The sequence below is a fragment of the Ceratotherium simum genome, chromosome Y (assembly GCF_057802395.1).
Source record: "Ceratotherium simum simum isolate JZ-2026a chromosome Y, ASM5780239v1, whole genome shotgun sequence".
Taxonomy (NCBI): Eukaryota; Metazoa; Chordata; class Mammalia; order Perissodactyla; family Rhinocerotidae; genus Ceratotherium; species Ceratotherium simum.
Window position 1 is genome coordinate 11,207,771 of NC_141941.1, and position 24,283 is coordinate 11,232,053.

The 24,283-nt window shown below is 36.6% G+C and overlaps 1 protein-coding gene across 1 annotated transcript; it reads left to right on the forward strand.

Annotated features, from left to right (window-relative positions):
• The first annotated feature begins 1,383 nt into the window (after positions 1–1,383).
• Positions 1,384–22,324, forward strand: LOC147911655 (eukaryotic translation initiation factor 1A, X-chromosomal). Its single transcript, XM_087427837.1, has 6 exons — positions 1,384–1,399; positions 11,150–11,233; positions 13,453–13,556; positions 14,927–14,977; positions 20,430–20,511; positions 22,215–22,324. Exons 1-6 carry the CDS (start codon positions 1,384–1,386, stop codon positions 22,322–22,324), a joined length of 447 nt encoding a protein of 148 aa, XP_087283963.1.
• Positions 22,325–24,283: the final 1,959 nt, after the last annotated feature.

Consider the following 24,283-nt stretch of genomic DNA (forward strand, 5'->3'; position numbering starts at 1 on the left):
AATCTACATAATAAGAGACTGAATCAGTTATCAAAAACTTCCCCCAAAAATAAAGCCCAGGATCAGACAGTTTTACTGGTGAATTCTAGCAATCATTTAAAGAAGAATTTATTAAAAAATGGAAGAGGGAACACTACATAACTCATTTATGATGTCAGCATTACCCTAAATGCAAGGTCAGACAACAAGATCACAAGAAAACATTAGGGGAATATGTCTTATTAATACAGTTGCAGATATCCTCACCAGCAACATATTAAATGATTATGTATCAAAATCAAGTGAAATTTCTCCCAAGATAATTTGTGGTGTAGACATTTGAGATATTTGGTTAAGTTTCTACTTACTATAAGATTCATAGAGGTGGAGTTTAAGTTTCCCTCTTTCATTTTCCAAAGTGTACTGAACACCTACTCCCTGTCTGATAGTCCACTGAACGCTGGTAAAAGGGAGCAACAGACGTGGTCACCATCCTAACAAAGTTTACAGTGAGGTAGGGAGGATACATATTGAAAAAATCCTCTAATGCACAACTTAGTAATTATAGTCAACAATACTGTATTATGTACTTCAAAGTTGCTCAGACTAGAGCGCAAATGTTCTCACCACAATAAAGAAATGATAATTTTGTGATGTGATAAGAGTTGTTAGCTAATGCCATGGTGGTAATCATATCACAATATATGAAATTAACAAGTTGTACATCTTAAACTTACCCAATGTTATAAAAGAATTATGTACATCTCAATTAAAAAAAATAAAAGGAAACATAAAAGACAAAGCAGCCACAAGCGTCTTGCACATAGGGTGTCTTACCCTTCTCTAGTACTCTAACCTAGCCAACCATGAGAAAAGACCTTCTTAAAATTTAGGTAAAAGATTAGAGTTACTGAATCAATAACTTGTCAAAATGGGAAACACGACGTTTACAAGGTAGTAGACATCCGGAGGCAGCCCGCAGTTGCCACTACCTCACTCAGTCTTTAACAAGGACGCCACGGAACGCCTATTCCCTCGTCCACTGGGCTTCTTTTCAGCTCACAGTACCAGCGTTCTCAGGATTCATCCGCGTTGCCTGGAACCCTGTCTGAGTACGATTACCTTGGTCTAACAAGTGTCAGTTAGTCGGCTACGCCTGCGCAGTAGGATGAGAGGTGCGAGGGGCGGGGCAAGTCGGCGGCTAGAGGCAAGCCAGAGGAACGGCAGCCGTTGTGACGCCATTTGCCTTTCGCCGATCCTCGTGTTTTGCGAATCCTGGTAGGGCTCGGTTCCATTACTGTTCGTTAGACGCGAACTACTACTGTTTCGTCCCGTGAACCCCTGGGAGGAGTAGCTGTTGCGCCAGAAAGAAGTTGGAAACGCTGCGAGGCGGCTGTGACCACGATGCCCAAAAATAAAGGTAATGTCCTGGATTCCCAGAACCACCATTTTGTTTGGCCTATTGCCAGCAGCCCTCACTCGGGATGAGGCTGCGGTTATTTTTCATTTTTTCTGTCAGCGGCTGGTCTCTCCGGACGCAAGTCGAAGCTCGAGAGACGAGCTAGGAAGTTACTGCTGTCTCCGAGTTTGGTTACTTCTGGATGGGACCAGCGCCATTTTTGTATGGTCGCCAGCATGGCAACGTGGGCTTTTACTTCTAAATAGCACCAAGCTGAGTTTGGCGCAGTAGGGGCCTGTGTGGACATTTCCCTTTGGGCCACCTGGGCTTCTCGTGTCTGGCCCTTTTGCCCTTCCCGGGAATGTCTTTCAGCAGTTTTTCACTTTCAAGGATGATTCCTACTTGCACGACAGGGATATTCTTTCGTGGGTTTCTTTATGAACAGTTCATTATTCTTGAACATACTGCTTGCTTGTAATCAGTTGGGTGAAGCCTTGGTAAGTGTTTACGTTCATTCATCTCTGGCGGTTTACTTTTCTCCAGCCCTTCACCGAGTTTAACGTTCTTTTCCGAAAGACGTGTTACATATTCGGAAAAGTTTTCAGCTTTTGTTTCCTGTAACATATATTATGGGAGTAAAAAGTTTTCTCCCTGCGGTTATTCTAAGGCAGACTATTTACAAATTATCAGACTTGAGAATTAACTCTACTTGGAACTTCCGAAACGGGACAGATAACCTAGGGAAAGCCGAAGACTTGTACAGTCATTCTTGAAAGAAATTTTGCTCCTCTTTTATAGACCTAAGGTGTTTTGTTATTTTTAATGTCCTTATAATATCTCGAAGAAAACTGTAAATAGAAACAGGAAAACGTGTTTTTTTGCAGGATATTTCAGTCCCGCAAGAAATCTTCTTTGATGATTCATCCTTGATACCCAGACCAGCTTGTATTCTCCTTTCTGCTTGACAGCTGACTCCAGGGATTTTGCTTCTTTTTCTCTTTATAGTTGTCACCACTCGCTTATCCTTAGAAGTACTTGGTCACAGTTGTGTGTCTGCCCTGTTTAGTGGAATGCTCTGTGGTTCCCAAAAAGCAACTTAGAGATCCTTTTGGTGGCAAAAGTTTTATTGCTAATTATTCTGAGAAATACTGGGGGTGTCTTTCTGACCTGATATTAGAAAAGTTAGAAAAGGCTTATGGTTTTCTACTGACCTGTGTAATTCTTGTTTACTTCGCAGATGATAACTAGACCATTTCAATAGATATCTTGTTCCCACCTTTATTTCTAGTGATGAGATTGCAGATTCCCTCAGGCTATATAGTCTAAAGGGAAAAGTATCTGTTCTGTGGACATTGCATTATTACAACTTGGCACTTACTAGGTGTCCAGTGAATTTTTGTTGATATTACCTCCCTATGCCTGACTCCATCCTTAGATAAATAATAGGTTCCCACTTAGTTCTGTAGGACTTTTAAACTAAATGATGCCTAGGAAAGATCCCATGGAGAGAATATCTCCAGAACACAGCTGATTAGTTTAAGGAAGAGATTTGTGAATTTTGGTTTAGGTTTTAGAAAGAAAGCAAGATAAAATGTTAGAATACACATTGTTGTATATGCTGAATTCTAGTGTCATTCTTTCCAAAGAGAATTTACTACTGGATTCTACTACACGATGGTAAAATAGGGGGGTAACTCGAGTATGGTTAATTCAGAAAAATTGATAACAAATCACTTTTATATTTGAGGCACACCAAAAAGTATAGTTAGTTTAACAAACTCCTGGAAATTATACTTCTGAACTTAAGAACTATTCAGTTAAAGCCCTCTATGTACCTCTCCTTAATCTCCTCTCTTCTTCTCTTTCTGGAGGTCCTCACCATCCTGAATTTGATGTTTTCAATCCGTGTTTGTAAAACGAATCCTGTTTTCTAGGTTACTTACTTTAGGGGTACTTTTAAGACTCCTGAGTTTTATGAGGTGAGATTTACTAATGTAGATATAAAACTCTTGCTGTTTTTCTTCATTTGAAAATCTAAAAGCCCTGTGAATACAATCTTGGTGAGGGTTATCCAAGTAAGGAAGTAAATTACTGTGGGACATATGTTGAATAACTTTTGCTTTAGGCTCATTCTCATTCAGCTTTTTTACTTTAGAAATTTTAGAAACCCATCCTCAAATCAGGAAAAAGGGCATTTCTAGCCCAGTCATCATTTGGGGTAAGATGCTCCTGTACTTTGAGGACATTGCCACATATGAATTTTAGATTGCTCTTCCTTTAGAAATATGTGGACTACTCTGGGTTTGTTCATTTGAAAAACTGCCAAACACTGGTAGAAAACTCTGTAAGCAAAGCATAAGTATGTTCCTTATCCTTAGAGAGCTTACAGTGTAGTTTGAAGTTCTGGCATGATCAATGGCTTGAATTATAGAACATTTCCCTTTCTAGGACGTTAGTTTTGATATGTCCTAAGAATACGTAAGATAGTGAATCTAGATGGGTCAAGAAATTATGGAGGCCCACCTACCTTTACCATAGCACAAAGCACTGTGAGACTGCCCGAGGAAGGAGAGGATGCATTCAGGAAATAGATGTCTATCTTTACAGTGGCCTGGTGCACATTTTTAGTTCTATTTAAAATGTGAACTTTTTGTTTCAGATTCTTCCCATGGATTCCTTATTACCACTCATCCTTTCTCCCACATATTAGAAATAACTACTCTTGTGGTTTTGGTTCTCGAATGGGAATAAAATGTAATGGAGAATTACCCTAATTCCTTGATTATTTAATAGAAAGTCTCACAAGGAAGTAGAAAGTTAATACTGTATTCAGATACATTCAAGTTTAGCAAAAGCAAAAGTTCAAATATATGGTTACGATTGTAAATCTGTAGTGTGGTGTGGTTGTGGCAGAAGGCTGGATAATATTCCTTCTTTGCTGAAGGGGGTGGAAATTAGTATAGCTCATCAAAAGCCTGAGGAGATGGATACATAATCTTTAACCCAGAAATTCTGCTTCTGTAAATTTATCCCATGCAAGTTGTCTGTAGAATAATCTTCAATTCAGCGTTATTTAATAGTGAAACATTAGAAGTAACCAAAATAAGGGATTAAATGTACTCTGACCACAGGAAGCTTCAGCCAAGTCTTGGGTTATTGACAAGAAAAAACATTTAGGACAATTTATTATAAGGTTGGATTAAAATACGTTATGGAAGAGAATATAGGGGATCCTGTCTTTACTTGGAAAGCATAGAAATTAAAATGTTAATAGTTATCTCTGGTAATAGAAATTTTCTTTTGTATACTTTTATTTAAGATATACTTTTAAGTCAGAAAAATTCAAATACAGATGTTTGAAGAAGGAGAGGGGATTGATAATATGTTAATCTGATAAAGGACTAAAAGGGGCCCTTTGATAAATTACAGGTGTAAGTGATTACCAAACCACATTAGGTAAATTTGTGTTTCAGTTATTTTATTGAGGTCATAGTAGTTTATAACGTCATAATTTCTGATGTTCATTATTATTTATCCATTTCTGTATAGACTGCATCGTGCTCACCACCGGTTGTCTAATTTTTATGTCACTATGAGTATGTGCCGGTTCACTCCTTTTGCCTCTGGTCAGCCCCCTTTCCTTCTGATAACCACTAATCTGTTGTCTTTACCCATGTGTTTGTTTATCTTCCACATATGAGTGAAATCACGCAGTATTTGTCTTTCGCTCTCTGGCTTATTTCTAAGCTTAACATCATACCCTCAAGGTCCATCTGTGTTGTTGCAAATGTGGCGATTTTGTCTTTTTTTGACAGGTATTCCTGAGTAGTATTCCATTGTGTATATATAACAGGTCTTTATCCATTCATCCATAAAAGGGCACTTGGCTTGCTTCCGTGTCTTGGTTGTTGTGAATAATGTTGCAGTGAACATAGGGGTGCATAAATCTCTTTGGATTATTGATTTCAAGTTCTTTGGATAAACATCCAGTAGAGGGATAGCTGGATTGTATAATGTTTCTATTTTTAATTTTTTGAGAAATCTCCACACTGTTTTCCGTAGTGGCTGCACCAGTTTGCATTCCTTTTGGCAGTTTATGAGAGTTCATTTTTCTCAACGTCTTCAACATTTATTACTTTTGTCTTGGTATTTATAACCATTCTGACCTGTGAAAGGTGATATCTCATTGTAATTATTTGCATTTTTTGAATAATTAGTGATGTTGAACAACTTTTCATGTATCTGTTTGCCATCGTTTATCTCTTCTTCGGAAAAATGTTCATATTCTTTGCCCATTTTTTGATTGAGTTGTTTTTGTGTTGTTCAGTTGTATGAGTTCTTGATATATTTTGGAAATTAACCCCTTGTCGGATGTATGATTTGCAGATATTTTCTCCTAGTTAGCAAGTTGTCTTTTCCTTTTGTTGATGGTTTTCTTTGCCTTGCAGAAACTTTGTACTGTGATGTAGTCCCATTTGTTAATTTTTCTTGTGCTTCCCTTGCCTGAGTAGACATGGTATCCAAAAAATACTTTTAAGACCGATATCAAAGGACGTACTGCCTATACTTTCTTCTGGGAGTTTTATGGTTTCAGGTCTTACATTCAAGTCTTTAACCCATTTTGAGTTAATTTTTGTGTATGGTGCAAGATAATGGTCTACTTTCAGTCTTTTGCATGTGGCTGTCCAGTTTTCCCAACTCCATTTGTTAAACAGACTGTCCTTTCTCCATTATATGTTCTTGGCTCCTTTGTCGAAGATTATCTGTTCATAGATGTGTGGTTTTATTAATGGGCTTTCAATTCTGTTCCATTGATCTGTGTGTCTGTTTTGTGCCAATACCATGCTGTTTTGATTACTATAGCTGTGTAGTATGTTTTGAAGTCAGGGATTGTGATACCTCCAGCTTTGTTCTTTTTTCTCAGGATTGCTTTGACTGTTCAAGGTCTTTTGTTGTTCATATAAATTTTAGGATTCTTTGTTCTATTTCTGGGAAGACTGGGGTATTGATTGGGATTGTATTGAATCTCTTTATTGCTTTAGGTAATATGGACTTTTTTTTTTTGATGTTAATTTATTTATTTTATTGATGTCATAATAGTTGATAACATTGTGAGATTTCAGTTGTACATTGTTATTTGTCAGTTACCATATAAATTCACTTCTTCACCCCTTGTGCCCATCCCCTAACCCTCTTCCCTCTGGTAACCACCAAACTGTTCTCTCTGTCCCTGTGTTACTTTATCTTGCACCTGTAAGTGAAGTCATACGGTGTTTGTCATTGTCTGTCTGGCTTATTTCACTTAACAAAATACCCTCCAATTCCATCCATGTTCTTGCAAATGGGACACTTTTGTCTTTTTTTATGGCTGAGTAGGGCTGGTCATATGGATATTTTAACTATGTTTATTCTTCCAATCCATGAACATGGAATATATTTCAATTTCTTTATATCCTTTTCAGTTTCCTTCAGAAATGCTAATAGTTTTCAGTGTTTAGGTCTTTCACCTCTTTGGTTAAATTTATTCCTAGATATTTTATTATTTTTGTTGTGATTCTAAATGGATTATATTCTTCATTTCTCTTTCTGCTAATTATTAGTGTATAGAAAGGCGAGTGATTTTTGTAAATTGATTTTGATCCTCCTAGTTGGCTGTAGTTGTTGATTATTTCTGGTTTTTTGATGGATTCTTCAGGGTTTTCTATATACAGAATCATGTCATCCACAAACAGCAAGAGTTTCATTTCTTCCTTTCCAATTTGGACTTCTTTTTCTTGCCTAATAGCTGTGGCCGGAACCTCCAGTATGATGTTAAATAGGAGTAGCAAGAGTGGGCAGCTTTGTCATGTTCTTGTTCTCAGAGGGATGGCCTTTAGTTTTTCACCATTAAGTTTGATGTTAACTGTGGGTTTGTCATATATGGCCTTCATTATGTTGATGTAGTTTTCTTCTATACCCATTTTATTGAGAGTTTTTTTTTTTCCATGAATGGATGTTGGATCTTGTTAGAAGCTTTCTCTGCATCTATTGAGATGATGATGTGATTTTTATTTCTCATTTTGTTCATGTGGTGTGTCACCTTGATTTGCAGATGGTGAACCATTCCTGCATCCCTGATGTAAATCCCACTGGATCATGGTGTATGATCCTTTTAATGTGTTGCTGTATTCGGTGTGCCAATATTTTGTTGAATATTTTTGCATGTATGTTCATCAGAGATATTGGCTTGTAATTTTCCTTCTTTGTACGGTCCTTGCGTGGTTTTGCTATCAGGATGATGTTGGTGGTGGGACTGTATTGCTATGAGTTTCCCTCATAACGCCTTTTGCTGCATCCCGTAAGACTTGGTATTATGTATTTTCATTTTCATTTGTCTCTAGGTATTTTTTAATTACTCCTTTGATTTTTTTGTTGATCCAGTGGTTGTTTGTTAGTATGTTGTTTAGTCTCCACATATTTGTGACTTTCCCAGATTTTTTCTTGTAGTTGATTTCTAGTTTCATACCCTTGTGGTGGGAAAAGAGGCTTGATATGATTTCAGTCTTCTTAAATTTATTGAGGCACGCTATGTTTCCCAACATATGGTCTGTCTTTGAGAATGTTCCATGTGTACTTGAAAAGACTGTGTATCCTGCTGTTTTTGGATAGACCGCTCTCTGTATATGTATTAAATCCATCTCATCAAGTGTTCGTTTAAATTTGCTGTTTCCTTCTTGACTTTCTGTCTGGATGATCTATCCATTGATGTAAGTGGGGTGTTGAGATCCCCTGCTATTATTGTGTTGCTGTTAATTGTTCCCTTTAGGTCTGTTAATGGTTACTTTATATACTTTGGTGCCCCTGTGGGTGCAAATATAGTCATAAGTGTTATGTTCTTTTGGTGGAAAGTCCTTTATATCGTTATATTCTGGCCCTCTTTGTCCCTCCTTGTCTTTTTTATCCCAAAGTTTGCTTTGTCTGATAGAAGTATGGCCACACCTGCTTTCTTTTGTTTGCCATTTGTTTGGATTGTCCTCTTCCATCCCTTAAGTCTGAGCCTATGTTTGTGTTTACAGCTGACATGTGTTTCCTTGAGGCAGCATGTTGTTGGGTCTTTTTTTTTATTATTATTATTTTTTGGTCAGAAGGATTTGCCCCGAGCCAACATCTGTTGCCAGTCCTCTTTTTGCCGAGGGAGAATGCCCTGGGCTAACATCTGTGCTCATCTTCCTCTACTTTAATATGTGAAATGCCTGCCATAGCATGGCTTGGTAAGTGGTTCATAGGTCCACGCCCGGGATCCGAACCTGGGACCACCAACGCGAGAGTCAAACTTAACAACTATGCCACCAGGCCATCCTCATGTTGGGTCTTGTTTTTTAATCCATCCAGCTACTCTATCTTTTGATTAGAGAATCAAGTCCATTTACGTTTAGAGTGATTATTGGTATATCAGGGCTTAATACTGCCATATTATATTTTGTTTTTTGGTGGTTCTGTGTTTCCACTGTTTCCATTCTGTTGTATTTCTGACTGCCATTTCAGTTTGGTGAGTTTGGTGGTTTTTCTCAGTTTTCTCTTTTTAAATGAATTGTGACCTTGCTCTGACTTCTTGTTTAGTGGTTACCGTGAGGTTTGTATAAAAGATCGGGTAGATGAGATAATCCATTTTCTGATAGCCTGTTATCTCTGTTAGCCTATGCAGGTTCTGTCCCTTTGCTCTTCTCCTTCTGAGTTATTGTTGTTACAAATTATTCTGTTTCATGTTGTGAGTTTGTGACTAAGTTGAAATGTTTATGGTTACTTTTGATGCTTTGCTTCTCTTTATCTTTTAAGTTATCATTAAAGTATTTGCTACGCTATTCTGAATTGGGCTGCAGTTTTCTGATTTTTGTCAATTTATGTCCTTGCTCAAAGCTTTGTAGACCTTTGCCTTTTTGTTTCAGGTATGAGGACATCCTTGATTGTTTCTTGTAGGGGAAATCTAGTGGTGATGAACTTCCTCCACTTTTGTTTATCTGGGAAAGCTTTTATTTCTCCATCATATCTGAAGGGTAGTTTTGCTGGATAGAGTATTCTTGGGTGAAAGTTTTTGTCTTTCAGTGTTTTAACTATATCATTCCTTTCTCTCCTATCCTGGATGGTTTCTGGTGAGAAATCTGCTGAAAGCCTGATAGAGATTCTTTTGTAGATTCTGCCTTGCTGCCCTTAGTATTTTTTCTTTGTTTATGACTTTTGCCAGCGTTAATATTTTATGCCTTGGAGCTCTTTTAGCATTGATGTAATTAGGAGTTCTGTTGGCTTCATGGATTTGTAAGTCCTGTTCCTTCCCCAGGTTTGCGAAGTTCTCAATTCTTGTTCCTTTGAACAAGCTCTCTGCTCCTTCCTCCCCCACTTCTCCCTCTGGAATACCTATAATCTTTATGTTGCCTTTCCTAATTGAGTTGGATATTTTTCAAAGAATTCCTTCATTTGTTTTAAATCTTAGTTGTCGCTCCTCCTTCACCTGAAGCATTTCTATATTTCTATACTCAAATCACTGATTCTTTCCTCCATAAGGTAAGCTGTGTTTTTTAAAGATTCTAGATTATTTTTTCTCATTAATTGTATTCTTCATGTTCACAATTTCTGCTTTTTTTTTAATAGGCCTCAGTATCTTTAATGAAGTATTCCTTCTTATTAATTTTATTTGTGAGCTCATTGAACTCTTTGTCAGTTGTTTTGTAACTTGTTGAATTTCTTTAATCACAGCTATTTTGAATTCTCTGTCATTTAGATTATAATCTTTGACTTTAGGATTGGTTTCTGAAGATTTGTCATTTTCCTTCTGCTCTGAATTGTTACTCTAGTTTCTCATAGTGTTTGATGAACTAATCCTTTGCCAGCACATTTGTGGTAGTATCAGGTGTCGGATTCCACTTGCTACCGCTTGGGGAAGCAAGAGCTGAGCTTCTGATTCCACCCTGTGCTGGAAGTTCTGTGGCATGGTGGGTGCTCCCATTGGCTGAGAATGCGTTCACACTCAGGCTCTGGGCTCCACTGCCTCTTACAATGGTGCTGAGGTGTGTTCCCTCTTGTGGGGCTGCAGCAGCACTATGGGTGCTCCCACCAGCCAGGAAAGTGTTCATGCTTGCGTGCAGATCTTGCATCACCTCTTCTTAAGTTGCACTGGCTTTTATGCTTGGTGGGAACGTCTTCTTCCTGGGGTCTAAGCTGGGGCCACTTATGGGGACCACAGTTGCACGGTGGGTGCTCCTGCTGGCCAGGAAAATGTTAGTGCGTGGGTTCAGGACTGCCACTGCCTCTTGTTACAGTCATGCCGAGGTGTGTTCTCTCTTGTGGGGCCTCGTTGACACTATGGGTATTCCCAATGGGTGGAGAAGCGTTTCTGCACACTCACAGGTCTGCTGGGAAAAGGTAGGAGAGTGCACACCTTTCTCTACTACTTCCTGAGGGTTTAGTTTATCCACCTTCAGATGTTTAGCTGCATAGTTCTCTCAGGTGTCCTGATGTACTCTGTGGGTAAGCTCCACTGGTCAAGGAATGTCCATTTAGGTGTGGTTCAAAGAGTGAGAGAAAGGGAACAGCTCACTCCACCGTGTTGCTGATGTCACTCCTAGGTAAATTTTTTAAAATCTTAATTAGAGTTTTGTTAATGTTGTAGTGCTATTTAAATGATAATATTTTTTCAGTGATTTTATAAAGTTTATAAGCCTTATTTACCTTGTTGCATAGTTTGTAAAATATTATACAAATTAGTATACTTATATATTTTTAAAAATTTTTAATTAGGTAAAGGAGGTAAAAACAGGCGCAGGGGTAAGAATGAGAATGAATCTGAAAAAAGAGAATTGGTGTTTAAAGAGGATGGGCAAGGTAAGACTTTGTTAACATCTTTTTTTAATTTGAATTTCAGTTTTTAACCTAAAAGAGATTTTAGTCATAATCCTGAGCATTTGTTCTCTTGTCTCCATTTAGCTTTTCCTGCTCTATAGCCTCGTACAGTTCTCCAGAATTTGCTTGTTAAATAATCAGTTATATGCTAGGTCTGGATAGAGAATTAATTGGTGGCATTTCTGTAAACATAAGTTTCATTCTTTTGCATGGAAGAGCATGGTATAACTGAGAGTGAATTTTAGGGTTTAGAGCACATTAAACCTGAAACGCTATCATGGAAAATTTCATACTCTAGTGTAGTAGTGAGTAGTGTTAAATAGTAAACCCTGGATGTTTGTGAGGAATACATCCCAAGATGTGTTGGGCCACCAGCACATAATCATAAAATGTAATTACGAACTGAATAATTGACTAAACCTGATGGATTAGGTAAGTGCAGACCAAGATAGAAAAAATGAATAAAATAAATTGGTGTACTTGCTTTCTCCTCGTTAAAAAAAAATAATTTTAAACCTACAAAGTTGGAATATGAGTACAACAAACTCTCACCTTTTCTTTACCTAGATTCACTAACTTTGAACATTTTTTCTTAGACTTTCTTTTTTTTTTGTATATGTGTATATATATTTTTTCCTAATATTTTAAACTTTCTTACAGGCATGCTGTTACATACAGTTACAGATTTCAGCCTTTAGTATTTCAGCATATATCTCCTAAGAACAGAGTCTTTCTCTTTCATAGCTACAGTAGAAGTATCATAAGAAATGTAACTTTATACTGCTATCTAGTATTCTCCTCTTCCCTTTGGTAACTACTTAGCCATATATGGCTATTTAAATGAACTCAAATTCAAATTTTGAGCTACTGATTACCAGATTGTTAAAGTCAAATATATAGTGTTCGCATCAAAAGAGAAAAGTTCTGTTGGATAGTGCTGATCTAGTGTATAATACAGATTATTCACGTTTCTTCAGTTGTTTCAGTAATTTCCAGCAGTGTATAACAAAACCGTATGCTTTATTCATGCCATACACGCAAGGTGCTAGAAAGTCAATGTTTTTATTAATTGTACAAAACATATTTTTTGATTAAAGACTATCACTTATTTTTCATCTTTCTCACTTCCATTAGAAATTAGTTTTCAGGGCCAATTTTCTATTTTCTCCTTATTTTCTTTTTTTTCTTTTTTCCCATGTTGAGGAAGTACTGAGTGGTAAATTAGGCTCATTGGCTGTTGTAAAAGGGCCTGTCTGTCACATATCAACCCCACAGTGTAGATCCAGTTTATATTTTGGTATAATTATAAATTAGTCCAGGCTCTCCTTGGGATTAGTCCTTAATCCATATTTCAGTAGTGTGATGATTTTGTAGTAATTATGTGTTTCCCTCTTCTCCCTCCCACTTCTGCCTTTGTCATTTAAATTAGAAGAGACTGCCCTGTGCTTCCTGATGCTTGTATTTTATCAGTGTTTTCTAGTGGCAGTGGAATTAGGTGGCCTCTTGAGGACATTGAAAATGTTTTAATTAAATGTTTGACATTTTATCTTGGAACGTTATCCTTGTTAAGAACTTTAGAATAACCACCAAGGTATTCTAAAGTAAACAAAAGTTTATTAATAATTAACCTTCTATTTTTTGCCAGTAAAGTTTCTGAGGGAAAGGAGTGGCAAAATGGGGCTAGTATCCAAATGTGAGAGACTGGAGGCCAGGCTTATAGTGTACATTTTAGAATGAGCCGCTGTGATGACTGAAAGTAGAGCATACAATCATGAAGACAGGAGTAAAGTCTAATTTACTCAACATGAGTAGATAATTAAAACATTCCTAGTAACAAGAGGTAGCCTGTCATGAAAATGATGTTTGTGACCTTGGACAAATTACTTGACTTCTGTAGGCTTTTATTTTCTCTTAAGAGGATGAAGTATATAGGCATATCTGGAAGAGGCTGTGGGAAGTGTGACGGATGATGAGTTCTCTGGTTTTCTTGGATAAAATGAGAATATATGTCACTTTCAGAGAGTTTTCTCACAGTAGAATACATAAGCTTTTTGCTGATCAAGTCTTGTTATTTTTAAAAAAATTAGTGTGAACTAAATTTAGTAGTAAAAATAGAAGTTATCAACTATGTGCTAGTTCCAATTCTTAGATTTTAACCAAAATTAAACAGTGTCTCATACTCTTATTTTCTGCCCCCTCAGAGTATGCTCAGGTAATTAAAATGTTGGGAAATGGACGATTAGAAGCTATGTGTTTTGATGGCGTGAAGAGGTTATGTCATATCAGAGGAAAATTGAGAAAAAAGGTAGGTATGGAGATTTGTTTTACTTTAATACAAAATTTGCTTTTTGAGGGGCTGGCCCAATGGTGTAGTGGTTAAGTTTTCATACTCCGCCTTGGCAGCCCGGGGGTCGCAGGTGTGGATCCCTGGCACAGACCTACACATCTCTTGTCAAGCCATACTGTGGCAGGCGTCCCACCCATAAAGTAGAGGAAGATTGGCACAGATGTTAGGCCAGGGCCAATCTTCCTCAGAAGAAGAGGAGGATTGGCAGCAGATGTTAGCTCAGAGCTAGTCTTTCTCAACAACAAAAAAAATTGCTTTTTGGGAGAAGGGCTCTGCTTTAGATATATATGGGCCAAGTAACTCATATTTGTAAGTTCTCGAAGACTTTAAAGAATAGTGACTTATGTGACAATATGAAAAAGTAAAATAAGAAGATCTTTGATAATAAATTAAGAGAAGATTTTATTTGCGGAGAGCTGTTTGCTTCGACTATATTGTATTTCTGCCAGACATGTTTACTCTGAATATAATTTTGAAGAAACAATCAGACGGATCCAGTCTACAAAACAAATGGCTGGCACTATTAAAAAATTGTTCTACTATGAAAGAAAGAAAAAAAGCTAGAGAATTGTTTTAAGATTAAAGGAGACCAAAGAGACTTCTAATTAAATATAATAAGTATTCATTCTGTAATTAGATTTTGATTTGGGGGAAACAGCTGTTTATGATATTAGGAAAATCTGCAATTGGGGTATGGTAGATAATAGTGTTTAGTTCCTCATCACAAGAGTTCAGGCAGATTTATTAATCTTGTTGGATAAAAGTTCTTTCAACTCTGATTTTATGATTTGAAAATTTTTTTGCTCTGTTAATCCATTTTTTTTCAAATTAATGGTAGTTTTTGGGCCTGTATTTATTTAGAATGGTCACTAGATGGCTATGTTTTTGTAGATGGCTGGTTTTCATATATTTTGAGTAATTAAATATTGTAGGAGTGGTTTGTGATCAATTGCATGATGAGTGATCATTTCCTTGCCATTTTTAAACTCTCAAGTAGTTGAGATAAAATTTTTACTTATTTTTAACATCCTAATGTGGAAATTTGAAAGACACTCAACTTCTACGGTTTTTTTCCCTGGTATACTATAACCGTACGTAACTAGACTCTCTCTTTTCATATGTATATAAATACACCCATACATACCTATATACGTATATATACATACACACACAGAGTGTGGTATGTACTATAGTTTTTCCCTAGTTCTTAATAGATACTTTTTTCACCCTGGGTGAATAATACTAATTTTTGTGGGAAGAATGGTTTAACATTACTCTATTGTTTGTTTTTACTTAAAATATAATATGCAGTAAGTTTTCTTTTTTAGGTTTGGATAAATACCTCAGATATTATATTGGTTGGTCTGCGAGACTATCAGGTAACAGTTACATTTAAACTTGTATTGTGTTCTTGTATTTAATAAGTAATGAATGTTTAGAACACTATAAACATATTTGACTAGTTCTAACCAGTTAATGTCTTTCACCATTCTGTCATCAAAATTTGTTAAAGTCCAGTTGTGTTCAAGATTATAATATTTGTCTAATTAGCAGTAATTCCAACAGTTGGTTAATGATATGTGTATTTTGTGGAAAGACTGTGGTTGGCTCAATGTTGTTTTTTATTATTTGTTTCTATTTTAAATATAATATGCAGTAAATCTTTTACAAGTTTGGATAAATATCACAGATGATTCTGTCACCATTCAAAGGCCAGTTGTATTCTAGGCTAGGTATTCCTAGCGTAGGTATTGTGCTAGGTGTTCCAAGAACTGTGGTTTTCCAATACCAGTATGTGAAATATTATTGGGCAAGGCTGACATTTCCACTATGCTATGGTAAAATGAGAAGATACCCAGGTATTGTATGGTGTTTTTCAGGAAGCTAAGTTGTCTGTTTTTCTTTTCAAATATATTTTCTAAATTACCTTTTTTGAAATGAGAGCAATAGTATGTGGTTGTGGTTTTTAGTAGTGTTCTTACCTATAAAAACAATTTAGTAATGTTAACATGTTGAGGTCACATCAACGTTTTTTTTCACTTAAAATTTTTTTTTTTTTTTTTTTTTTTGTGAGGAAGATCAGCCCTGAGCTAACGTCTGATGCCAATCCTCCTCTTTTTTTCTGAGGAAGCTTGGCCCTGAGCTAACAACTGTGCCCATCTTCCTCCACTTTATATGGGACGCTGCCACGCATGGCTTGCCAAGCAGTGTGTCAGTGCGCTCCCGGGATCTGAACCGGCGAACTCCAGGCTGCCGCAGCGGAGCGCTCGCATGTAACTGCTTGCGCCACCAGGCCTGCCCCCCAAATTTTTTTTTTAACTTTTAAAATTTAAAGGTCTCAAAATACGAGTATGGGTAACCACTCTTCTAGAGGATGCAGCTGAATAAGTCAAGCTTTCTGTTCTCCAAAGGTTTACAGTCTGATAGTGGAATGATAAGACATGCACTCAGTAGTTATAGTACAAACTGTTGTACATGCTATGAATTTGAATTTAGCACTTAGAGAAGAACATAATAGTCGCCGTCTGTGATGTCAGTACTTTACACACGTTGTGAGTCAGTAGTCCATTTTCTTTCTGTCTGTTGTAACTCATCCCCTGTGTTTACGTACCCTGTGAGTGAAGTATCACTGTTTATTTTTATTCTGTTATTAGGTGGAGTTTTCTATAGATATCTCTTAGGTCTAGTTGGTTCATAATGTTTCAGTTTTCTGTTTCCTTGTTCGTCTCTTGTATAATTGTTCTAGTCATTATTGGAAAAGGCATACTGAAGTCAGTGATTGTACTTTTCATCTCCAGAATTTCCATTTTTCAAAATAATCTGTATCTCTGTTGATTTTTTTCTGTTTAGTAAGACTTCTTTGTCATAATTTCTTGAGTATTTTTAGACATTTTTTTTTTTCAGTTTTTTAAACATATTTATAATAGCTGGTGTAAAGTCTTTGTTTGCCAAGTCCAACTTTTGGGCTTTCTCAGAAATGGTTTGTATTGACTGCTTTTTTCCCTGTATGTGGGCTATACATTCTTGTTTCTTTGTGGGTCTCATAAATTTTTCATTGAAAACTAGAAATTGCAAATATAATGTGGCAAGACTGCAAATGAGATTCACTCTCCCAGGGTTTGTTATTGCTGCTGTTTGTTCGTTTAGTGACTTTTTTTAACTACTTTTGTATGGTCAGTATTTTTCTTATGTGTGGCCATTGAATGCTTGGTTAGCTTAATGGACAGCTCATGTTTGGAGTGAGATTTCATTAAAACCAGTAAGCCTCCCAACCTTTGCATATTGGACACTGTGCCTGGTGGGGCATACCTTCAATACTCGTCAGGCAATTGACAGCTCTACCTTAGTCTTCATTTCATGCTTGTGCAGAGTCTCAAGATCAGTCACAGGTGGGTGAGTCGGGCTTTCCCAGGTCTTTTCTGAGCGTGTGCACAGCTGTGGCCATGTATTGACCGTCTAGATTCTTAGGAATATGGTGCACATTTCAAATATTTTATGAACATCTCATCCCAAAGCTTTTCTAGTGAAGTTTTTTGGTCAAGGTCCTGTTTGCCTCAGCTCTTACCACTTAAAGCCATTGCAGTGTTTAAAAATTGCCACAGATTATTTTGATAAAAGCCCTATGGGAAAAAAATATTAATAGTGAATAAGCTCTTAAAAAGGTAAAATAAAGAAAACCTCTATAAGTAGGAGTTTCTAGGAACTGCCAGGCTGTTCTCGGTAAGTGGTGTCTTGAAGTGTCTTCAGACGTGTTCTTCCCCTCCAGTGGCTACTAGAGTGCTGGTTTTCATGGCTGCGCAGAACTGGGGTAAAGGAATGGGAATGGAGCAAGGTAAAACATTGCAAAACTTTTTCTTACTGAGATTTAGCCACTTTTTAAAAATAAATGCTTGGATTATTGCAAGTGTTTGATTAATTTCTAGAGTTCTGATAAAACTGATATGACAGTTTTTGCCACTGTTCTCTTGGTTTTATGAAGGAGTGAATTTTAGGAAATTTTAAGCCACCATTCCTGCCAATATCACTGCTCTTTGTATCTTTTTTTTTTCCCCCCTAGCTTTAATGAGAGATAATTTATATGTAAAATTGTGTAGTTTAAGATGTACAGTGTAATGATATGATACATTTATATGTTGCAAATGATTTCTATGGTAGTTGTGTTTTTAGTTTTTTGAGGAACTTCTATTTTGTTTTCAGTAGTGGCTGTACCAATTTATTTTCCAGCAGTGCACAGGGCTTCCATTTTCTCTACATTCTTGCCAGGCTTTGTTATCTCTTATCTTTTTGACAGTAGGCATTCTAACAGTTATGAGGTGATATTTCATTGTGGTCTTTGATTTGCATTTCTCTGATTGTTAGTGATGTTGAGCACCTTTTCACGTAGCTGTTGGCCATTAGGATGTGTTTGGAAAATGTCTGTTCAGGTCCTTTGCCCACTATTCTTTTTTTTTTGATGAGGAAGATTGGCCCTGAGCTGTTGCCAGTCCTCCTCTTTCTGCTTGAGGAAGATGGTCCATGAGCTAACATCTGTGCCCATCTTCCTCTGTTTTATATGAGAGTCCCCTCCACAGCATGGCTTGATGAGCAGTGTGTAGGTCTGCGCTGGGATCTGGACCTGTGAACCCTTCGCCGCCAAAGCGGAGTGCGTGAACCTAACTACTATGCCACTGAGCTGGCCCCAATTTTGGCCACTTTTTCATTGAATCACATTATTTGTTTTTTTGCTATTGAGTTGTATGAGTTCCTTATATTTTTTGCAATATTAATTCCTTATCAGATACATGGTTTGCAAATATTTTCTATTTCTTATGTTGTCTTTTCAGTTTGTATTGATTGTTTCTTTTGCTGTGCAGAAGCTTTTTAGTTTGATGTAGTTTCATTTGTTGATTTTTGCTTTTGTTGCTTGTGCTTTTGGTGTCATATCCAAAAAATAATGCTAAGATCCATGTCAGGCAGCTTTTTTCCCTGTGTTTTTTTCAGTAGTGTTATGGTTTCAGGTCTTTTGTTTAAGTCTTTGATCCATTTTGAGTTAATTTTTCTGAGTGGTGTAAGAAAGGGATCTAATTTCATTTTTCTGCATATGAATATCAGTTTTCCTAACACCATTTATTGAAGAGACTGTCCTTTTCTAGTCGAGTTCTTGGTTCCCTTGACAGATATTAGTTGACCATAATTTATATGTGAAGATTTATTTCTAGGTTCTCGATTCTGTTCCATTAGTCTTTGTATCTGTTTTAATGCCAGTACTATACAGTTTTGATTACTATACTTTTGTAGTGTAGTTTGAAATTGAAAATGTGATGCCTCCAGCTTTGTTCTTTCTCAGGATCTCTGTGGCTATTTGGAGTCTTTGTGGTTGCATATGAATTTTAGGATTTTTCTGTTTCTCTGAAAAATGCCTTTGGAATTTTACTAGGAATTACCTTGAATCTGATTGCTTTGAGTAGTGTGGACACTTCAACAATATTATTCCAGTTCAAGAATACAAGCTGTCTTTCCATTTATTTGTGTCTTTCATCAGTGTCTAATAGTTTTCAGTATGTAGATCTTCCACCTCCTTGGTTAAATTTATTCCTAAGTATTTTGTTTTTGATGCTATTATAAAGGAGATTGTTGCCTTAATTTCTTTTTCGTATAGTTCATTGCTCATGTATAGAGACACAGCTAAGTTTTGTGTGTTGATTTTGTATCCTGAAACTCTACTAAATTTGTTTCTTCGTATCTGTTTTTATAGACTGGATCATACATTGGTTTTCTTTTCTCTTTTCACATTCTATGGTAAAAACTTGTGTCTTTAAAAATATATCCTTTTCATGTCCATTATCTTGTTTTAACTTCATATAAACCCTAAAAGTGGAGAGAGTAATGAATTCCGTTTCATGGACAATGAAAACATGATCGTTAAAGGGTTAATAATCTAGCATTAAAGTGATAGTCAAGACCAGCTCTTGTGATTCTTAATCTTTTGTAAATAATTCTGTACCCTTGCTACTCAAAGAGTGGTCCAAAAATTATAGCAGCATCACCTCTATCTGGAATCATGTTAGAAATGCAGGTTGTTAGCCCAATCTCATATCTGCCGAGTCAGAATCTGAATTTTAACAAATCCTTATGTATTTTGTATGCACGTTACGTTTTGAGAAGTGGTGGTTTATATCATAGTTATATACAGTTGCATCTCTGTGATCACTTTAGTTGCCTTTTTTTGGGTCTTTTATAGGTTAGTTGTAAGTATTCAGACTTTTTCTTTCCCCTCTGAGAGACTCAGATTCTTTACAATGGTGCATGTGCAGTAGTTCTCAGAGATATTTGCATCAGCAACACCCAGAAGAGCTTGTTTTTTAAATACTGATTTTTGGACTTCACCTCAGGTCTGACAATCTTCAGGAGATGTAGGTATCTTTTTAAAGCTCCACAAGCGATTCTGATAGGTAAGCCCTAAGAGCTACTGATTATAGGAAGGTATATGAATTTTCTTGAGTCATTATACCTCTTTTAGTTTTGAATTGCAGTTTTTAACCTAAAGAGGACCACTTTACAACATTTTTCTTTTTTTCCAGTTTTCTTTCTCTTGTTTTTAAAAGTGAATTATATAAATAATTTTTCTAGGCTATTAATTGTTATTCAGTCATGCATGCAAACCTCTTCGTACTTGTTTAAACTGAAGGATTTTTTATTGTAAGAATGTAGAGGGTAGGGGAAGAAAAACAGACTTTTTAACAGAACAGCGAGGGAGTATTTTCTTAATGTGTTTAATTTGAAAGTAATTGATAAAACAACTGACGATACTTTTGCATAACCGGTTTTAAAAGTTATTTGTTCGTCTCTAAGGATAACAAAGCTGATGTAATTTTAAAGTATAATGCAGATGAAGCTAGAAGTCTGAAGGCATATGGCGAGCTTCCGGAACATGGTAATGTCAAAGTTATATTTTCTTGTCTTACGGTATTATTAGTTTGTTGGTGTTCAGGTGAAGCAATTTTGATAGAGTTCTGGATTTTTACATATTATTTGCATATGTACTTACAAAATGAGTTTTGACTATGCCTATCTGTACTTCATAATATTCATACTTAGTAATAAGTAGAATTTTGTTCCCAATGTTCTTTTGGAGGGGAGTTTAAAAATTTATGAGTTTATAAAAGTTTTTAAGGGAGCCAAAAGCTCTGGACTTGTATATACTATCTGTTAAAGGAATACCTTTGTTATAGTGTTCTTTAACAATTCTCAGGTGATTGTCATTTTTCAGCTAAGCAAGGACAGCAATTATGATGCTAGTATTGGATTTTTATAGAAAACCGTGTTCAGTTCATTGTAGCATAGTGTAGTATCCTATAGGGTTGTGTTGTGTAGTTTTCTTTTTCTAACAGATTCTCCTTTTCACCAGCCCCGATAGCCTAGCGGCTAAAGTTTGGCGTGCTCTGATTCAGCGGCCTGGGTTCGGTTCATGGGCGTGGAACCACACCAGTCATCTGTTAGTGGCCATGCGGTGGCGGCGGCTCACACGAAAAAAAAAAAAACGGAGCTGGCCTAATGGTGTAGTGGTTAAGTTCACGCACTCTGCTTTGGTGGCCTGTGGTTCTCGGGTTTGGATCCCGGCTGCAGACTTGTGCACCACACGTCAAGCCATGCTGTGGCGGCATCCCACATACAAAATAGAGGAAGATGGGCACAGATATTAACCCAGGGCCAATCTTCCTCAGCAAAAAGAGGAGGATGGGCAATGGGTGTTAGCTCAGAGCCAGTCTTCTCACAAAAATAAAAAGGAAAAGAGGAAGATTGGCGACAGATGTTAGCTCAGGGCAAATCTTCCTCACGAAAACAAAAAATAAAAAAACCCAGATACTCCTTTTCTTTCTTAATGGCAAAAGAATTGCATTCTCACTGTAATAAACTTGCGTAGATTAAAATAAGTGCCTGATAACAGCAAAGAGGAAAAGTACTATTTTCTAAGCTTACATTTTTCACTTGGCAGCTATTTTATTTTGTTTGTTTTATTCCATCGCATTTTATTATGAAAATAGACGATTTTAAGCATGGAAATTCTGATGAAATTATTGGCATGATAAGAAGTGCCAAAATACCTGGGAGTCAGATCAGTACTTCCTTATGCACTTTTATTGCTTAGGAATAAGCATGATTTGACTTGGGTTTCTGACTGATTTAGTATGTCTCTTTAATAGTTGATGAACTAGCTGTTCTTATATCAGGAGAAATTTATATATGCTCAGGATAAGTTGTTAGCGTGTGGGCAAACGCATTTCGAAGCATACTTGGGAAGTGTAATAATAGCTACTAAGTTAGTGTAATTAGAGCCTGCCTGCCTTACTTATAATACTCTTTGGAACAAAATAAAAATATAGTACATATCCTCTTCGTTGTAAAGACTTAGCAGTTAATTTCTGGGGATCTTATTGTGAATTTGCTTTATGTGATGAGTTGTTCCATAGAAGTTAGGACGATTTTTCTTGTAATGAAACATTGGTTGAATTAAAATATCATTTGTAAACGTCTTCTTTTATAGTTCAGTATTTTATATCAGACCCATTCCTTTTAGTAGGCAATTCATTTAATAACATCTTGTTTATAAGAGTATATTTATTATTGTGTTTTTAGCTAAAATCAATGAAACAGATACATTTGGTCCTGGAGATGATGATGAAATCCAGTTTGATGATATTGGAGACGATGATGAAGACATTGATGATGTAAGTAGTAGTAGATGAACCTTATTGTTTTTTATTTTGCTTATGAATTGTCTACAAAGAAACCAGATCTTTCCTAACTTCCTTTAGTCTAAGAATGTTGAACAACATTTAAGTTTGAGTATTTTTTGAGACTTGCCCATGAATTTGAAATTTCACTAAATTCAAAAATCAGTCAAGCATTTTATTCTTTGAGAAACCTTATTATCCTTTGAAACATTTCTTTCTGAAAAGATCAGTAGTAACTCCAACAGTGGATACTCTGTACTAAGTTGCTTTTAAGTACAAGTGTCTACAGACATGTAGCACAGGGCTGGCCTGGTGGCGTAGTGGTTACGTGTGCGTCCTCTGCTGCGGCGCCCTTTGCACCGACGCACCGCTTGTCAAGCCATGCTGTGGTGGCATCCCATATAAAGCAGAGGAAGATGGGCATGGATGTTACAAGCCCAGGGCCAGTCTTCCTCAGCAAAAAGAGGAGGATTGGCAGATGTTAGCTCAGGGCTGATCTTCCTTACAAAAAAAAAAGGGGAGAGAGAAGCTCAAATGGGCTTTAAAAAAAAAAAAGGATAGCACAGTTTTGAAAATGTGCCTTCTCCTAAATGAAATATTAGTGTGTTAAAAGAAGAATCTTGTTTGAACTAGCTTGCTATAGCACTGAAATTACAGTATACATTCATGCACCACGTAACAACATTTTAGTCAATGATGGACTAAATATGCGATGGTAGTCTCATAAGATTAGTACCATAGAGCCTAGGTGTGTAGTACGCTACACTACCTAGGTTTGTGTAAGTGTACTGTGTGATGTTCATCCAGTGACAATATCACCTCACAAGGCATTTCTCAGAACGCATCCCCATTGTTAACCAACGCACGACTGTACTCCAAAAGCATTGTTAAAATAGAAACCTGTTGCCAGGATAGTACTGAGATTACATTATTTTGTCAGGTTTCACTGTTGGCCAAATTCTTGATTTGGAGTTGATGTGTGTTTATTTTGTGGAAAGTGGTTGCTTTTCCTAGTAAGAAAGCAGTGAGACTGACAGAGTGAAGCATGTCTCATTGCTCTGCCATTACTCTATTTAAATAAAATTCATCCTGATTTTCTTGAAATGTATATGTAAAATAATTGGGATGGTGACATGGCTTACACTTCAATCAAGCTTGAGCTTTCTTTTTTTTTTTTTTTTAAATGTGTTTCAGAAACCATAAATCCAAATAATAATGAGTGTTTGATTAAGATGAAATTTTAGAATACCTAGAGTGTTTGTTCCTGATATAGATTGTGGAGCAATTAGCAGGGCTTTTCAAAAATACAAAGGAGGTCTAAGTTGAGCACCACAAGTGGTCCTGATGCTCATGCCACGTTTGGAATCATTGATCTAGAGCAGGGATCACCAAGTCTTTCAGTCACCAACATTTTATTAAGAGCCTTTTCAGACATTCAGAGAAGTTGAAAGAATTTTAAATTTAACTGAACACCCATATACCCACCACCAAGATTATACAGTTTACATTTTTCTGTACTTGCTATGTTACATCTATTCTTTTATTCATCTATCAATTCATTTTATATTTTGATATGTTTCCTAATTATTTAGATTACTTACACGATGAGTTAAAGAAAAATTGAATAAATACCTCTACTGTAAATTTTTACTAGATTTTTTACCATGCAGTTATGAATTTTTAAACATACATATTGTTGTTAATGCCGTTGAGTTGATTCGGAATCCTAGTGATGCTGCATACAGCAGAGCAGAATGCTGCCTGGTCTTTTCGCGCCATTCTCTCACCTTCCAGTGCTATATTAATGCTCCACTGCTGTTCATGGGGTTTTTGTGGCCAGTTTTTTCAGAAGTGAGTGGCCAGGTCCTTCTTCCTAGTCTCCCTTGTCTGCAAGCTCTGCTGACCACCATGGGTGACCTGCTGGTATTTGAAATACTGGTGGCACAGCTTTCAACATCACAGCCACATGCA

Bases quoted from the DNA above. Each gene is read 5' to 3' on its own strand.
- LOC147911655 (XM_087427837.1), top strand. The intron at 13,557-14,926 runs GTAGGTATGGAG...TTTCTTTTTTAG, and splicing joins GAGGAAAATTGAGAAAAAAG to GTTTGGATAAATACCTCAGA. The intron at 20,512-22,214 runs GTAATGTCAAAG...TTGTGTTTTTAG, and splicing joins TGGCGAGCTTCCGGAACATG to CTAAAATCAATGAAACAGAT.